Source organism: Phlebotomus papatasi, chromosome 2, assembly GCF_024763615.1.
Source record: "Phlebotomus papatasi isolate M1 chromosome 2, Ppap_2.1, whole genome shotgun sequence".
Taxonomy (NCBI): Eukaryota; Metazoa; Arthropoda; class Insecta; order Diptera; family Psychodidae; genus Phlebotomus; species Phlebotomus papatasi.
In genome coordinates, this window is record NC_077223.1 from 36,008,513 (window position 1) to 36,021,430 (window position 12,918).

General features: G+C 31.7%; 1 protein-coding gene across 5 annotated transcripts in view; it reads left to right on the forward strand.

The window, feature by feature from the left end:
- The window catches only part of LOC129802325 (MOXD1 homolog 2), a 391,421-nt gene that overhangs the window by 323,538 nt on the left and 54,965 nt on the right, over window positions 1-12,918 (forward strand). For all 5 annotated transcript variants that reach the window (XM_055848051.1, XM_055848052.1, XM_055848054.1 and 2 more), the window contains one exon: window positions 5,739-5,894. In XM_055848051.1, coding sequence (XP_055704026.1) covers window positions 5,739-5,894 — 156 coding nt within the window. The remainder of the gene's footprint in view (window positions 1-5,738; window positions 5,895-12,918) is intronic.

Sequence of the window (12,918 nt, forward strand, 5' to 3'; positions counted from 1 at the left end):
GATTCATTCAGCCTGGACCCGAAAAAACTGCCGAATCCCATCCGCGGACCTACGCATGTCACTGGGAATTGCGTTAAAGATCACATTGCCCTTTACAAACAGTGACCGGTACAGACAATCACTCCTGACCCTAGAACTTTTTATCTTTAAAATACAGGTAAATTGAGCCTTATCACAACATAATTTAGCTCAACAATTTATTTGTGAAGCTAAATTTTATCACAGTAAAGAATTCTTCTACACATTGGGAGCAAATTTTGTCAAAACTTGCATATTTGAAGAAAATTGTCTGCACTGCTGTAGGTACAACTGTCAAAATTCTGTCAAAAATGCAATTTTTGACGAAAATTGCTCCCAATAATGTGTAGAGGCTTTAAGCCCAGTTCGATTTAAAAATGGCAGTAAAAGCCTTATTTCAAAGGGCCTAATTCTCTACGGTGTCAACTCTAAAAGAATATCAGAAAACCAGAAATCAAATTTAGATATAAAATGTACTAATAACTGTCTTAAGGCCTCTACACATTGGGGGCAATTTTCGTCAAAAATCGTATTTTTGACAGAATTTTGACGTTTCTACCTACAGCAGTGCAGACGATTTCCTTCAAAAGAGCCATTTTTGACGAAAACTGCTTACAAAGTGTAGACACCCTTACAATAAATTTATTTTTTAAGATTGCTCCTCTTATAGATTATTAAGACTTACTTTGTATTATGCCACATGCTAACACTTTATGCCTGAATTGAAATGAAAAATCTGCAACAGTTTAATCAGTATTTTAGTAAATTTGAAAACGAGAATCGATTTTTATAAAAAAATCATTCAAATGAAAATTGTTTTTTTTTTTAATTTTGAAATAGAGAATTAGGGGGAAGTTGAGCATCTTTGAATTGTGGCAGCTTTGCAATTCTGCCATTTTCTCCTATTTTTAAATGGAAATGATCCTTATTATAATGTAATTTAATTTCGTAGGTTTGTTGATCTAAATTATATAATAATAAAGACCAGTTTCATTTAAAAATAAAAGAAAAAAAATCCGATTTTAAGGCTGCCCCAATTCAGAGATGCTCAACTTCCCCTTTTGAAATATTTTCTAATGTTGCACATTTTTGCTGAGTTTTATTGTAATTTAATATTTAGGATTGAATTAAATTAAAATAACACTACTATAAGTAATATAAGTTTAAATCTTAGAAGTCCATTACATTTTTTAATTTTTTTTTGTAATCAAACATATTTCTGTTTGTTGTAGCATAGAAGTGCCCGTTTTTTATCAAGTAAAGTATTTGAATATCTTCCTTAACCACGGATGTCGCAAAAACTTACAAAAGAATTTAAAGGACAGTTGAAAAAATAATTCGAATATGCTGCAAATTTTTCTTAGATACAAAAAGGTCAAATACCTTTTAGCAAGATCCGAAAAATAAACAAACAACAGCTGAAATTCCTCTGTATGGGACTCACATTCTTTCCGGCTTGTAACTTCAGAGAGGAAAATTCCAAATAACCTCCCACAACTGGTCAGCTTTAATGAGGAAAGTTTGAAAGCTGTTCCCCTTTTGTCTAAGCAGAAATTGAGCTTTATTAAATCGAAATTAAAATGACAAAAAGATGGTGAATGGCACTAAATTTGTGAACAAGTTGCAGAGGAAATTGACTGAGATGTTTGGTATGCAAGATTGGCTTTAGTGCATTTATATCGATCTAATCTATATGATACCCCTTCTCATTGACTGAATGTTGTTCTTTTCTTGCTTCACCATTTAATTATTTATTGCTACCAATTTTTTTTCTTGCTCCCATCTCTGTGCTTTCAAAATGCGCCTCTGCATTTCTCGAAGAACCCGTTCCGGGACAATCCTCCGTGGCTCGCGTTTTATTTATTACACCACACCGTGTCGTTGTCCAATAGATTATAGTGTGCTCATATCTAGTTTAATATCCCTCCCAAAAATAAAAAATAAAAAAAAAGAAAAACCAAGACAATCCAATAACACAAATATAGAGATAGAAGGTGGAATAGCGCGCTGTTCTCTGTGAAAAAAATAAACGCCATATACATGTTGAGAGACCATTTATGAAAACACACGCCATAGAATTGGAATAATCATAAATTTCGATGTTGAAAGATTCCAAGATTAATTTTCGAAACATTTTAGAAACGAATTAGAATTTAATTACAAGACAGTGGAATGTGCTCCAGTGGATAATTCCGGAGATGAGATGCTCGATGGAGGTAGAAGTTAATTACAATCTTGACAAACTGATTGTCGTGTCCCCTTTTTCATTCATCGTCCTTTTTTTCTGTTTATCTTTTGAATATCTTTTGTGGAAATTCGTGGTGCTTGCACTTTTTGTATTTCAATGAGATTTATTGTGTGGAATACAAGTCACATTTGGCAAATTGGAAAAATTCGATTGTGCATCCGACATATTGTAGAATGTGGCCTTTTTGTTTAAAAGTGTGAATGGTATGTAGAAAATCACAGATCTCGTAATCCATCTGGCATGGTTGGGATCTGGAGAAACTGATACAAAAGTCCTATGAATCGACAAATGGTACTATCCAAATGAAAAATGAAGAGGAGGAATTATTTCTCTTAAACTTTCTTTTTTTAGAACGTTACTGTTCTCAAATGCTTCTGCATTATCGACCTTTCTTTATGTGGTTTCTTGTCTCGACAGTTTTCCCTGTCCTCGTCGTGTTGCAAAAGCAAACACAGTTCTGACTGTCGATAATGTAGAGGCACTTGAAATCAATAGAATGCTAAAAAATATGTTCAAGGGAATGATTTTCCCTTTTCATCTATCACTGATATAGTAAGCACCATAATTTTCCTTTTTCAGATATGTTGTGGTTGTTATTTTTGTCGTCTATTTGACCGCATCCGACAAAGCCTTTAAATTACTTCTTCTAATGATTTTACAAAGGATTATTACAAGTTTGGGTTCCTTAGAAAGGCCTTTGAATATTTGCTAAGTTTGAGCAGTTTTTGAAACGAGTATTAAAGCTTAGGTACCTCTTTTAAATGAAGTATAACGGGTGCACTATAAACAAAGATTGACATTGTTTAATGGCAATTACATTGCCAATAAGTGGGAATTTTTTATCTCTTTTGCGAGTCATACTGGATAGAAAATAGGGACAGTATAGCACGAAGGAAAATTTAATGGACAGTTTGGGGTAATTTCTTCTCTGCGAGCAAATCCTTGCAGACATTATACATAAAATTCGAGTGTTTTCCCGGATATTTGTATGAAATTTCTAAGCCTAACCCCGTGATTTAGGGTAAAATTAGGTAATTTGGAACCATTTACAATTTGAGACATTTCAGATTTTCTCACAGTTTTAGAGATTCACAGATTAGAGATGAAGGAAGAAAACTGTTCCTTTTCTTTTTAATAGTCTTTTTCTTCTATTTTGCGGACTTTGTTTTCTTTTTGCTCATCTGAAACAATGAGAAAATCTCAAATGTCCCAAATTGTAAATGGTTCCAAATTACCTTATTTTACCCTATCCATGCCACATCAGGAAAAAGTCATTCTGAATCTTCCAGAACTCCTTTTTGGGAAAAATGAAGAGATAAATTATATTTTTTGCCCATCAATCTCAGGTTAACATACGCATAAAATGAAATAATTTCAATGCATTATTAATTATAAATAAACTAGTAATAATAAATACGAGCAATAGCTGGGTATATCACAGAGAGAATAATACGAACTAATTTTTAAAATCAGACAAGGCCATTGAATAATTAATTAATTTTGAAAATGATTTATATTCGATAAGTCAGAAGTCCATATATTTAAAAATCACTATTACTTTTCTCTATGATTTACATGAAATTTGTTAAATAAATGCTTTGTCACATTTTATTTTGAGAGTCGTGGCAAATATTTAAAACATTTCACTATTTAATTTTGTTTATGGTTGCATTCCTTTCGACACTGTCCTTTTAATAACTTATTAATTTATTAAATAATTGGATTAATTCTTGAGCTAACTAAAATAGAATGTTATTAATAGAAATCGCTGTCAACTGTAAATTTTAATGTATTCAAAAAATTGGGATACGATAGTATAGAATTTGTTAACAGTTTAGACAGAATTAATAATGTTTAATATGTGAAATTTATGACAAAGAAGAAATTAAATATCAGATCTGATTTCAACAATATGATTTCAATAATGGTTTTTGCTATGATCCTAATGAATTATTTTACAAATAATTTCAAAGTGAGTACGTAAAAATAAATTTACTAATTGTACTTATGAACAAAATAATTTTAATTTATTAAGCATGTTTTTTCGGCATTTCTGTGCTAATAGACATACATTGGACATTCTAAGCATTGTAGAACAACACATTATCATTATAAAATTAAAGTAATAATGTCTGTATATTTTAAAAATATAAATTTGAGCATAGGTATTTTCAATTCTATTTTAAAATATTTTCAAAACGATTTTAGAAATTACAATTTCGAATCTACTCTACCGTTTTTCATTAGAAAATTTAATATAATAGAGAAAAGACTTCTAAAATATTTAATAAAAGATTGATAATTTTCTAACGAATATTCTTTTTTAGAAAAGTCTTGTATTAATCATTTGATACTGCAGTTTTCTACGTATACAATATAATTAATAGTTAATAAAGCTAAAAAAAATAATGTTCTTAATTGCCAGAAAAACTTTGATAGTATGAAGATTAAACTTAAAATTTAGGATGAATTTTATTAATTGATGATAATTTTAGAGCATTCCCTCAGAGACTCCATTGTGTGAATTTCAAAATTACAAAAAAGTTAAATTGTATATTAGGATAATGCAATATCCTTCGGGTGAAATATTATCTTTTTCTGTAATTTACCGTTGAACAATTTTGAGTAAATTATTTTTTGAACAACATTCAGGTCTGGTTAACCCATGAATCTGACTTTCAGTAAGTCCTTCTACCTCCGTATATTGTGTCATGTGTTTCCTGACAAAATGCAGTAAGAAAATGACAGACATCTCCGAGGATATATTGTCATAGTGCTGAACATACGGAAATATGAGTTTCTTCAATTTTTCACTTGAATTATTTCAAGAAGCATCTAGAGGAAAGACTAAGGAAATGTAGACATACCATCAGACAGTTACAGAAAGATGATGGGTGGCTGGAAAATTGAGGAGGTGGAGTTGCACTATAAAGTATCTCTTACAGAGCTCAATATGTTGAGGGTGAAAAAGACAAAAAATATTAAAAAAAAAATACAGGATTAAATGAAGGAATTTCTCAGAAGATTATATTCCATTCGTATACACAGTTTAGATGAAAATTATGATGGGAGAGAAAAAGAAGACTGAACGATAAAAGACCCGAAAATCCCAATCCATTGGGTTTGTATGTTGTTTTGATAGAATACTCATAGTTGTGGAAAAGAAACACACGCGAGATCTCCTCAGAATCCAACTATTCCATCTCATCCACTAATAATTTATTTAAATAAGCCCGAAAGCATATAAATCGAAAATAAAGATGTTCGACTGTGATAAAAACTAATAAAAAGCCACTCTACTGTGGCGATGGTCATAATTCAACTTGATTAATGATTTTTCTCTGTTCTGTGAAATGTTCGTTAAGTAAACTAATAATAATGCAAGATTATGGATTGATTCTGTTTTGTCCAATTTCCTCTAACTACAATTTTCCTAAAATTATATTTCTTTTTTTTTGGACTTGTCTTTCAGGATCGACATGTGAAAAAGAACAGCGATGGTGAACCAGTGGTTGATCCCTCCCAGGACTACGTTCTTCTTCTTGGCTACGAAAATGCCACTCATACTGTCCTGCGCTTCCGCAGGAAACTCGACACTTGTGATACATATCATGACCTTCCAATTACGGTGAGTGTTTGAGGGTGAATGATCAATATAATAGAGAAAGTCTATTAGAACTTGAGAAAAAACTGACGAGCACCATGTAAAAGAACTAATTTATATCAAATTACCCGCACCGTTGAGCAACTGAATCTCTCATTTTAACATAATATTTTTGCAAAGATGACACTTACAAAAAAATCAGGGACAGTCACAACAAGTTCCTGGGAATCCCAAGTAGCACAATTTGATATTTTTGTGGATTTTTGTCAAGTCATAGTAATAGAAAATTTATTAAACTACGATCATAAAAATTATATAAAATATTCGTAACTAAGGATAAGTCTTGACAAGTAAGCTTCAAAAATTCATTAGGGGAAAGTGCCCATGGTTTGCACGGTCTCAAGCTTTATATTGACTAAATTTTTCCCATGTTTTTCAATAAATATTACTCATCGCACGTATATTTTAAAACCTAGGGGAAAGTGTCCTGATTTTAAAATAATATTACATTAATATTAAATAATATAATATTAATAATCAGGAGTTTGGAAGTTTCGGGAACTGGGCTAAATCTCCAGTTTTTGAAACCCTTATTAGACAATCAGCTAATAAGGATAATAAGATAATAATCAACTAACTCTGGCTGTTCTTCGAGATTTAGCCCTTAGAATTTGGCAATAAAGGATTAAGTAAATGAAATTTATGCAAATAACCTTTAATCGATAATTGTAATACCCTAGACACACTTACAACTTACGTCGATAGACGGCTTAGAGTAATTAGTATAATCAAAATAATGATTTGACTAAATTCTTATCAGTTTCTTACTAACAAAGCCGAAGTACCGGATAAAGGAACAAATCCTTGTTATACACTTCAGGCCTTAAGTTTGTTTCATGTAATAAAAAAAAATATTTTTACGAAAAATCACTCTTAAGATTTTTTTTATCCCTGCTAGTAAATTTTGAAAAATTCCTGCAATTCTTTATTTTATTCGCTGATTTTCAGACTTTCGGGAACTGGGTTAAATGCTTGGGCTAATGTCAGTACTACATCATCTTTGGAAATTCTTTTTTTTCCTTTTGTAAATTTCAAGATATTGAAACAACTCACTCACTCAGAGAAGTCATTTCGTAATCTATTTAACCTAATAAATGTTTTACATATTAACTTGAACTTACGTTTAGTGACTTATTCACATGTTTTTTAAAGTAATTTTTTTAATAATAACATAACAAAATTAACAAGTTCGAAATTAACTGAATGCTTCCCATATTCGTGGATGTAAGTAAAAATGGCAGAAGCTTTACAGCTTTGTCTGTAGCCCATAAGCCATTCATTAGAAGTATGTATTATAGTAAAACCATATAAGCCATACCAGGGGCCCATCAAGCCTAATAAAAAGTGAAGCTATTTTTCAATTTTTCTTGTAAAAATGTTGCAGATAGGGTGAAAGGAACCCCCATTGACACTTTAAGAAGTCGTGTCAGGACTTATTGACGCCCTACTCTGTACCATTTGGAATACGAAATTTGAACACCTATCCTTATCAGAAAAGCAGATTAAAGAAACACGTGATATTATTTACAATTTATTAGATAGTTTAAATAAATTTCAATATTTTGACAAAATTGTCAATAGGGGTTCCCTGTCGAAGAGGTGTTCCTTCGACCCTATTTCACCGCGACTTAAACAAATTTGCTTGTAATTTTTTGTATTATTTCGGCGGACATTATAAAATATGTATTTTTATATAGTTTTTAATGCACGATTTCGAAATATATCGGACTGATAAGTCAATTCTCTTTAGGAAAAGATACTTGCCAATAGTCTTCAGTGCCTCTATGCAAAACCGTATGGAAAAATGAAATGTCGATTGGCCCCTGGGCCATACGTATATAAATTTCATAAAATATTTTAGTATATTTATTGGAAATATGCAATCCTTTTCACAGAATATATCATAAAATTTTAGATTTATTATTTTTTCTATATCCTTTTTTAATACAGCTTTGGTAAACTTAAGTAAATAGGTGTCGTATAAGTTTTTTAATACAAGGAATAAACAAGGACAATTTTGGACAATTTCAGTAATTTTTTCACAACTTTTGTTTTAAAAGCGACATAAATTTTTTCATAGAGCTTGTGTTGGAATAGATGATGGTAAATTAAGGTTGAGCGGTATGTTTGTCGACAAAACAGTTGATGCAGAGTTAATAACGTTGTTGCACAGATGAACAATAATAACAGCTAACAGGGTAGCTCGTTGGCTTGTTCTTCAAAATAATGTTATTCACATTTTATTCGTCATTCTGCGTCGATGCACTAACACGGGTGAACGCGAATTGTGAGAAAGAGAGAGCTTTCATCAGGGTGATTATGCCAGAGGACAAGAAAAATTATTGTACAAGAGGGATGTTTGTGGATCTCGTTAAAACTTTCCATGGAAGTTGTGAGACAAATTTCACATGGACTCTCGCCTCTGGTTTTTCCATTGATACTAATTTTAATTACATGAAGATGCGGTGTCTATCCACCTGGATTGGTGGTTGGAAATGAGGACAAAAGGGCTATATAGTATTATGGTATTTTGATGAAGTGTCATCATTTTGAACTCATCAACGCGTTCTGAAAGAAAACATTCCCCAGGGCGTAAGAGAGTATTCTTTTGAAGAATCCTTCAACCATCCCTTCAGCATCTTTTCTCAATATCCAACCAGGATGTAATATGCAGTTCGATCAAAGTATATACGATAATTATGGAAAACTTTTCCATAACAACAATAAAGTGAAAGAAAGTATTATGGAGAGAATGAGAGGGATGGAAAAAAATCGAGAAAGTTTTGAAAACTTTCGACACACAATATGATAAAGTTTATTGTTGTTATTCCGTTAATGGAATTTTATATACATCCTCTTCCTGGGTGCTTCATCCAACACCACCCAGCCCGATTTAATGGACTCCACTTGGTCACCCTCGGAAAATTCACAAATAATCAACAACCACCCCCTCTTGCCGGGTCGCCCCCTATGCTCTTCCTCCACCCAAGCTGCCAATTAATTTGCAAAAGTGTGGATGTTGGAAAAAAAAGTTATATATACTGAAGAAAACACAAATCTTTGCTGAACTTTCCCTCGTTTGGCCTTTGTGATGAAAATTTGCCTACAAACTCAAAAAGTGTTTTCTCAGACTTCCTTTGAATAATTTTGCAGACACAGAGCTTTTCTTTTCGTACTTCTCGACCATTTCATCCACGTCCTTCAGTTCACTGAGAATATTGTATATACTGAAAATAAGATTCACATGAATATTCAGTTTCAAACTTGAAAGATTTAAAACAGCACTTCAATCAATTGATGTAGTTGAAGTGTTTTCTGGTTTTGGAAAATTTAAAGTGTATTTTACACAATTTATATACTGGTTAAGACAGAAAGAGAACATATATATAAGACAGAAAGAGAAAAAAAGGCTTTTTAGAATTTAAGGTAAGACGGGGTAATTTGGATTTATGTTTGTTTCGAAATTTTGTGTTTTGTCACTGTTTTAGATGATCAAAGAGAAAAAGAAAATCACAGAGAAGAAGAAGACTTTAAATTTAAGAGTACTTATTCGTTGTTTTTACCTTTTGCCATCTAAAACGATTAGGAAATCTCACAGTTGCAAATTATTCCATCTTACCCTAAGTACAATTTTTAAAACTGTATCTTTTTCTAAGTCAATAACGTTAACTGATCCAAAACTACCTGCTATTATACGGTGTATATTGCCAATAAGGTCTTCAGACAAGAGAAGTAACTCCGTCCTGATGACGATGTCACATATAAGATTAATATTAAGATTAATACTTTCTGAACTGCGAGAATGGTAAAAAATAGCAATTGTTTTATCTTGCTTCACAGTAAACATTTCCCAACACGTACAAATTGGCAGCAGTACAATAGCTCGAAAACTGACCGATCACAGTTGTCACGCATAAAAAATTCCTCAAATTGCCTGTAATGCAATTCAGAAAACAATTAATGCGAACAGTAAATATCTTACTAATCGTATTACTCCACTAGAGTGTACTCTTTCTAACATACGTATTTTTCCATTTAAAATTTTGCATACTATACACCTCTCTTTCCATCTTTTCTTACTCATAGCATTAATCCTGTATGTTACACCACACTGAATGTCTTGAGTTTCTAAACACCTAGTAATTATAGTGCTCTTTCAAAACCTTATAGATCGTTCCTTATTGATGTACATTGTACAATCTAAATTGATTTTTTTTAATTTCTTCTTCCGAAAAGTAGAGCAGTTAGGCAATATATAGGCACATAATTTTGTCAAAATGGAATATTTTGACGGAATTTTGCGACTTGGTTTCATTTTGTCAAAAATTACTCAGACTCTTAAAAGGCCTTATATAAAATCGAATATAAACTGTAGTTGAAACAGGTTAAAATTTTTGCAAAACTTTAATATTTTTCAAGTGAATGTAAAATAATTATGACCAGTTAGGGCAGAATCACATTGACAGTAAAAGGCTCACCGTATTTTGTTATTCTACGCATTTTCATTGCAATTCTTACGCAAATTCTCGATTACCGTATTACCTTATCTCATGCTCAGTGGCACTAGGTGAAAATAATATAAGAAAATTAAATAAATAAAACGAAAATAGCATCAACGATGAGCAACAAAACTGTATGATTAATTTCTTTTACAGTTTTTTTGCTCACCGTTTATCGAATTTTCGGTTTATTTCTTCAGTTTTCTTATATTATTTTCACATAGTGCCACCGAGTATGAGATAAGGTAATACGGTAATGGAAAATTTGGGTAAGAATTACAATGAAAATGCGTAAATTAACGAAATACGATGAGGATATGGCGAGCTTTTTATTGTCAATGTGATTCTACCCTTAATCAAAAATGTCCTAAAAATATTAGGTGAAATTATTAATTAAAACTTACTGGAAATATACTTTAAGTGCGGATGACTTCGTCCAATGCGGGTGACTTTGACCCCCTACTGTTCGTAAGCTTTTTTTTATTTTTAGAACTTCAGGGTGGTCTTTACCGATCCGATATACAATATCTGATCGGTGTAAACTGTTCTTAAACATAAGAATTAAAGAAAGCTTGCGAACAGGAGGGTGTCAAAGTCCCCCATCAGGGGACAAAGTTACCTGCACTTACGGTACCTAAAACTTTCTAAAAACGCTTTGTCTTTTTTCATAAACAATTACTTGTGTAAAAAAAATTCCTATAGATAATGCCCAATGATATAATAATAATAATTATAATAATACTAATATTAATATAATAATACTTAAAAACTTAGTAAAGAATAGTTGTGTAGTTTCACGCGTGCATTATTTTTCTTAATTTTTTTATGACGAAAAATAATTATTTAGGAATCATTCTATATATTTTTCAAATAGTCAATACGCAAGAGAAACTAAGGGAATAAAGTTAGTTATAAAGTTATAAATATCGTTGATATTTGATTAGCAAATGAGACCTTAAGAAAAGTTTGGTTGCGTGAACTGCCCCACCCTCCCCTATTTACGTTATTAATTTTAGTAACTTTTTCATCATATATGTAACTTGAAGTCAACTTGTCTTGATGTTAATGATGTTAATGATGAAAATGTAAAAGTCTTATATAGTCAAGTGTGCTAATCCGAGCGCTTTGCTATCCGGATCGTTTATGACTAATCCACTTAAAATAATATTTCTATTTTTATTTCCGTAATATAGTCACTACAGTAACATAATATAACTATTCAAGTTTGAGAAAAAGCAAAAATACTTTTATCAATTAAATAAGTGAGTGTAATCAACTCATTTTAATCTTGTGCCAGTTAGGTTCTTCACTAACAATTTTCTAGTCCGTGATATTTTCGCTAATGACAGCTGGTTGCTTCAAAACATTTATTGTTTTTTTCCTTCTGAAAAAAATATTTTAAATCCAAAGGTTTAATTAAAAGTGAATTAGCGAAAAGGCGACCCAGTTAGTGCATGCTGACTTATTTCAGTATTATCATTATTTTACAAATTTTCTTTAATATTTTTAATATTTTTTTTTATATTATGTTTCTGAATGAAACAGGTAATAATTCTATGAATTTAGAATAAGTAAAAAAGAATTTCATCAGTCCAAAAACAAGCGTTTAAGTAGCACTCTTCGGAAAACGATCCAGTTACCCGACCTTACTATACTAAACAGATTTTTTTTAAATTTTGTCTTTCAAAAACTAATTGACAAAATGTGCAAACGTTGCAACAAAGAGTTTTTGGAATGTGCAATAAAATGGCATTTTGTAAAAGAGGAAAACATTTACAAAATCCACTTTTGGAGGATCTTTTTAGTATAAGGAATAAAATTAAATTGGATATACGATTCATATAACTCTTGTAACTTTCAGCTCAAATTGATACTCAACATTTTATAATTAATCGGTACTTTCTGCTGTCCTTTGCATCCATTGTATAGTTTCTGGGATTTCTTCAATTTCTATTACATTTTGTGCTCGAATTTCTCAGGAATTTTTGTACCATTATTGCACCAAAAAGCGAAAAGTTCCCCATTTCCGAGACTTCTGTCAAGAGGAAAAACCCTTCACATCCAGAAGAAGAGCCATCGGGTACGTTGAAGCTCTTTAGTGGAGTAATGAAACTGCAAATTGGCATTCTTGTGTATTTTGGTATGTCTCTTGCTCTTGTTGGTTTGAATTGTCGTTTGGTTATTTAATGCGAAAGTTGGAAGGGGGGGTTTGTGTGGGTGGATTGGAAGTGAAATTGGACAAACTGCAAATGTAAATTTATCCTTGGGAAAGAAAAACCATTGAGGATTTTCCCTCTTTTTCTTCTGTTCGAATTGAGATTTAGGAGAGGCTGGGAGATTGGAAACTTCCCTCGACATGTCACAGTTTCAAATAGTCTCGTTGAAGAAAACTTCTTGTGATTTCGTACTCGTAACCCATCCCCCTTTTCACTGTGGGGCTGCCATTCTACATCTAGTGGCTGAAGGATACATTTGCTAGTGATGGAGAA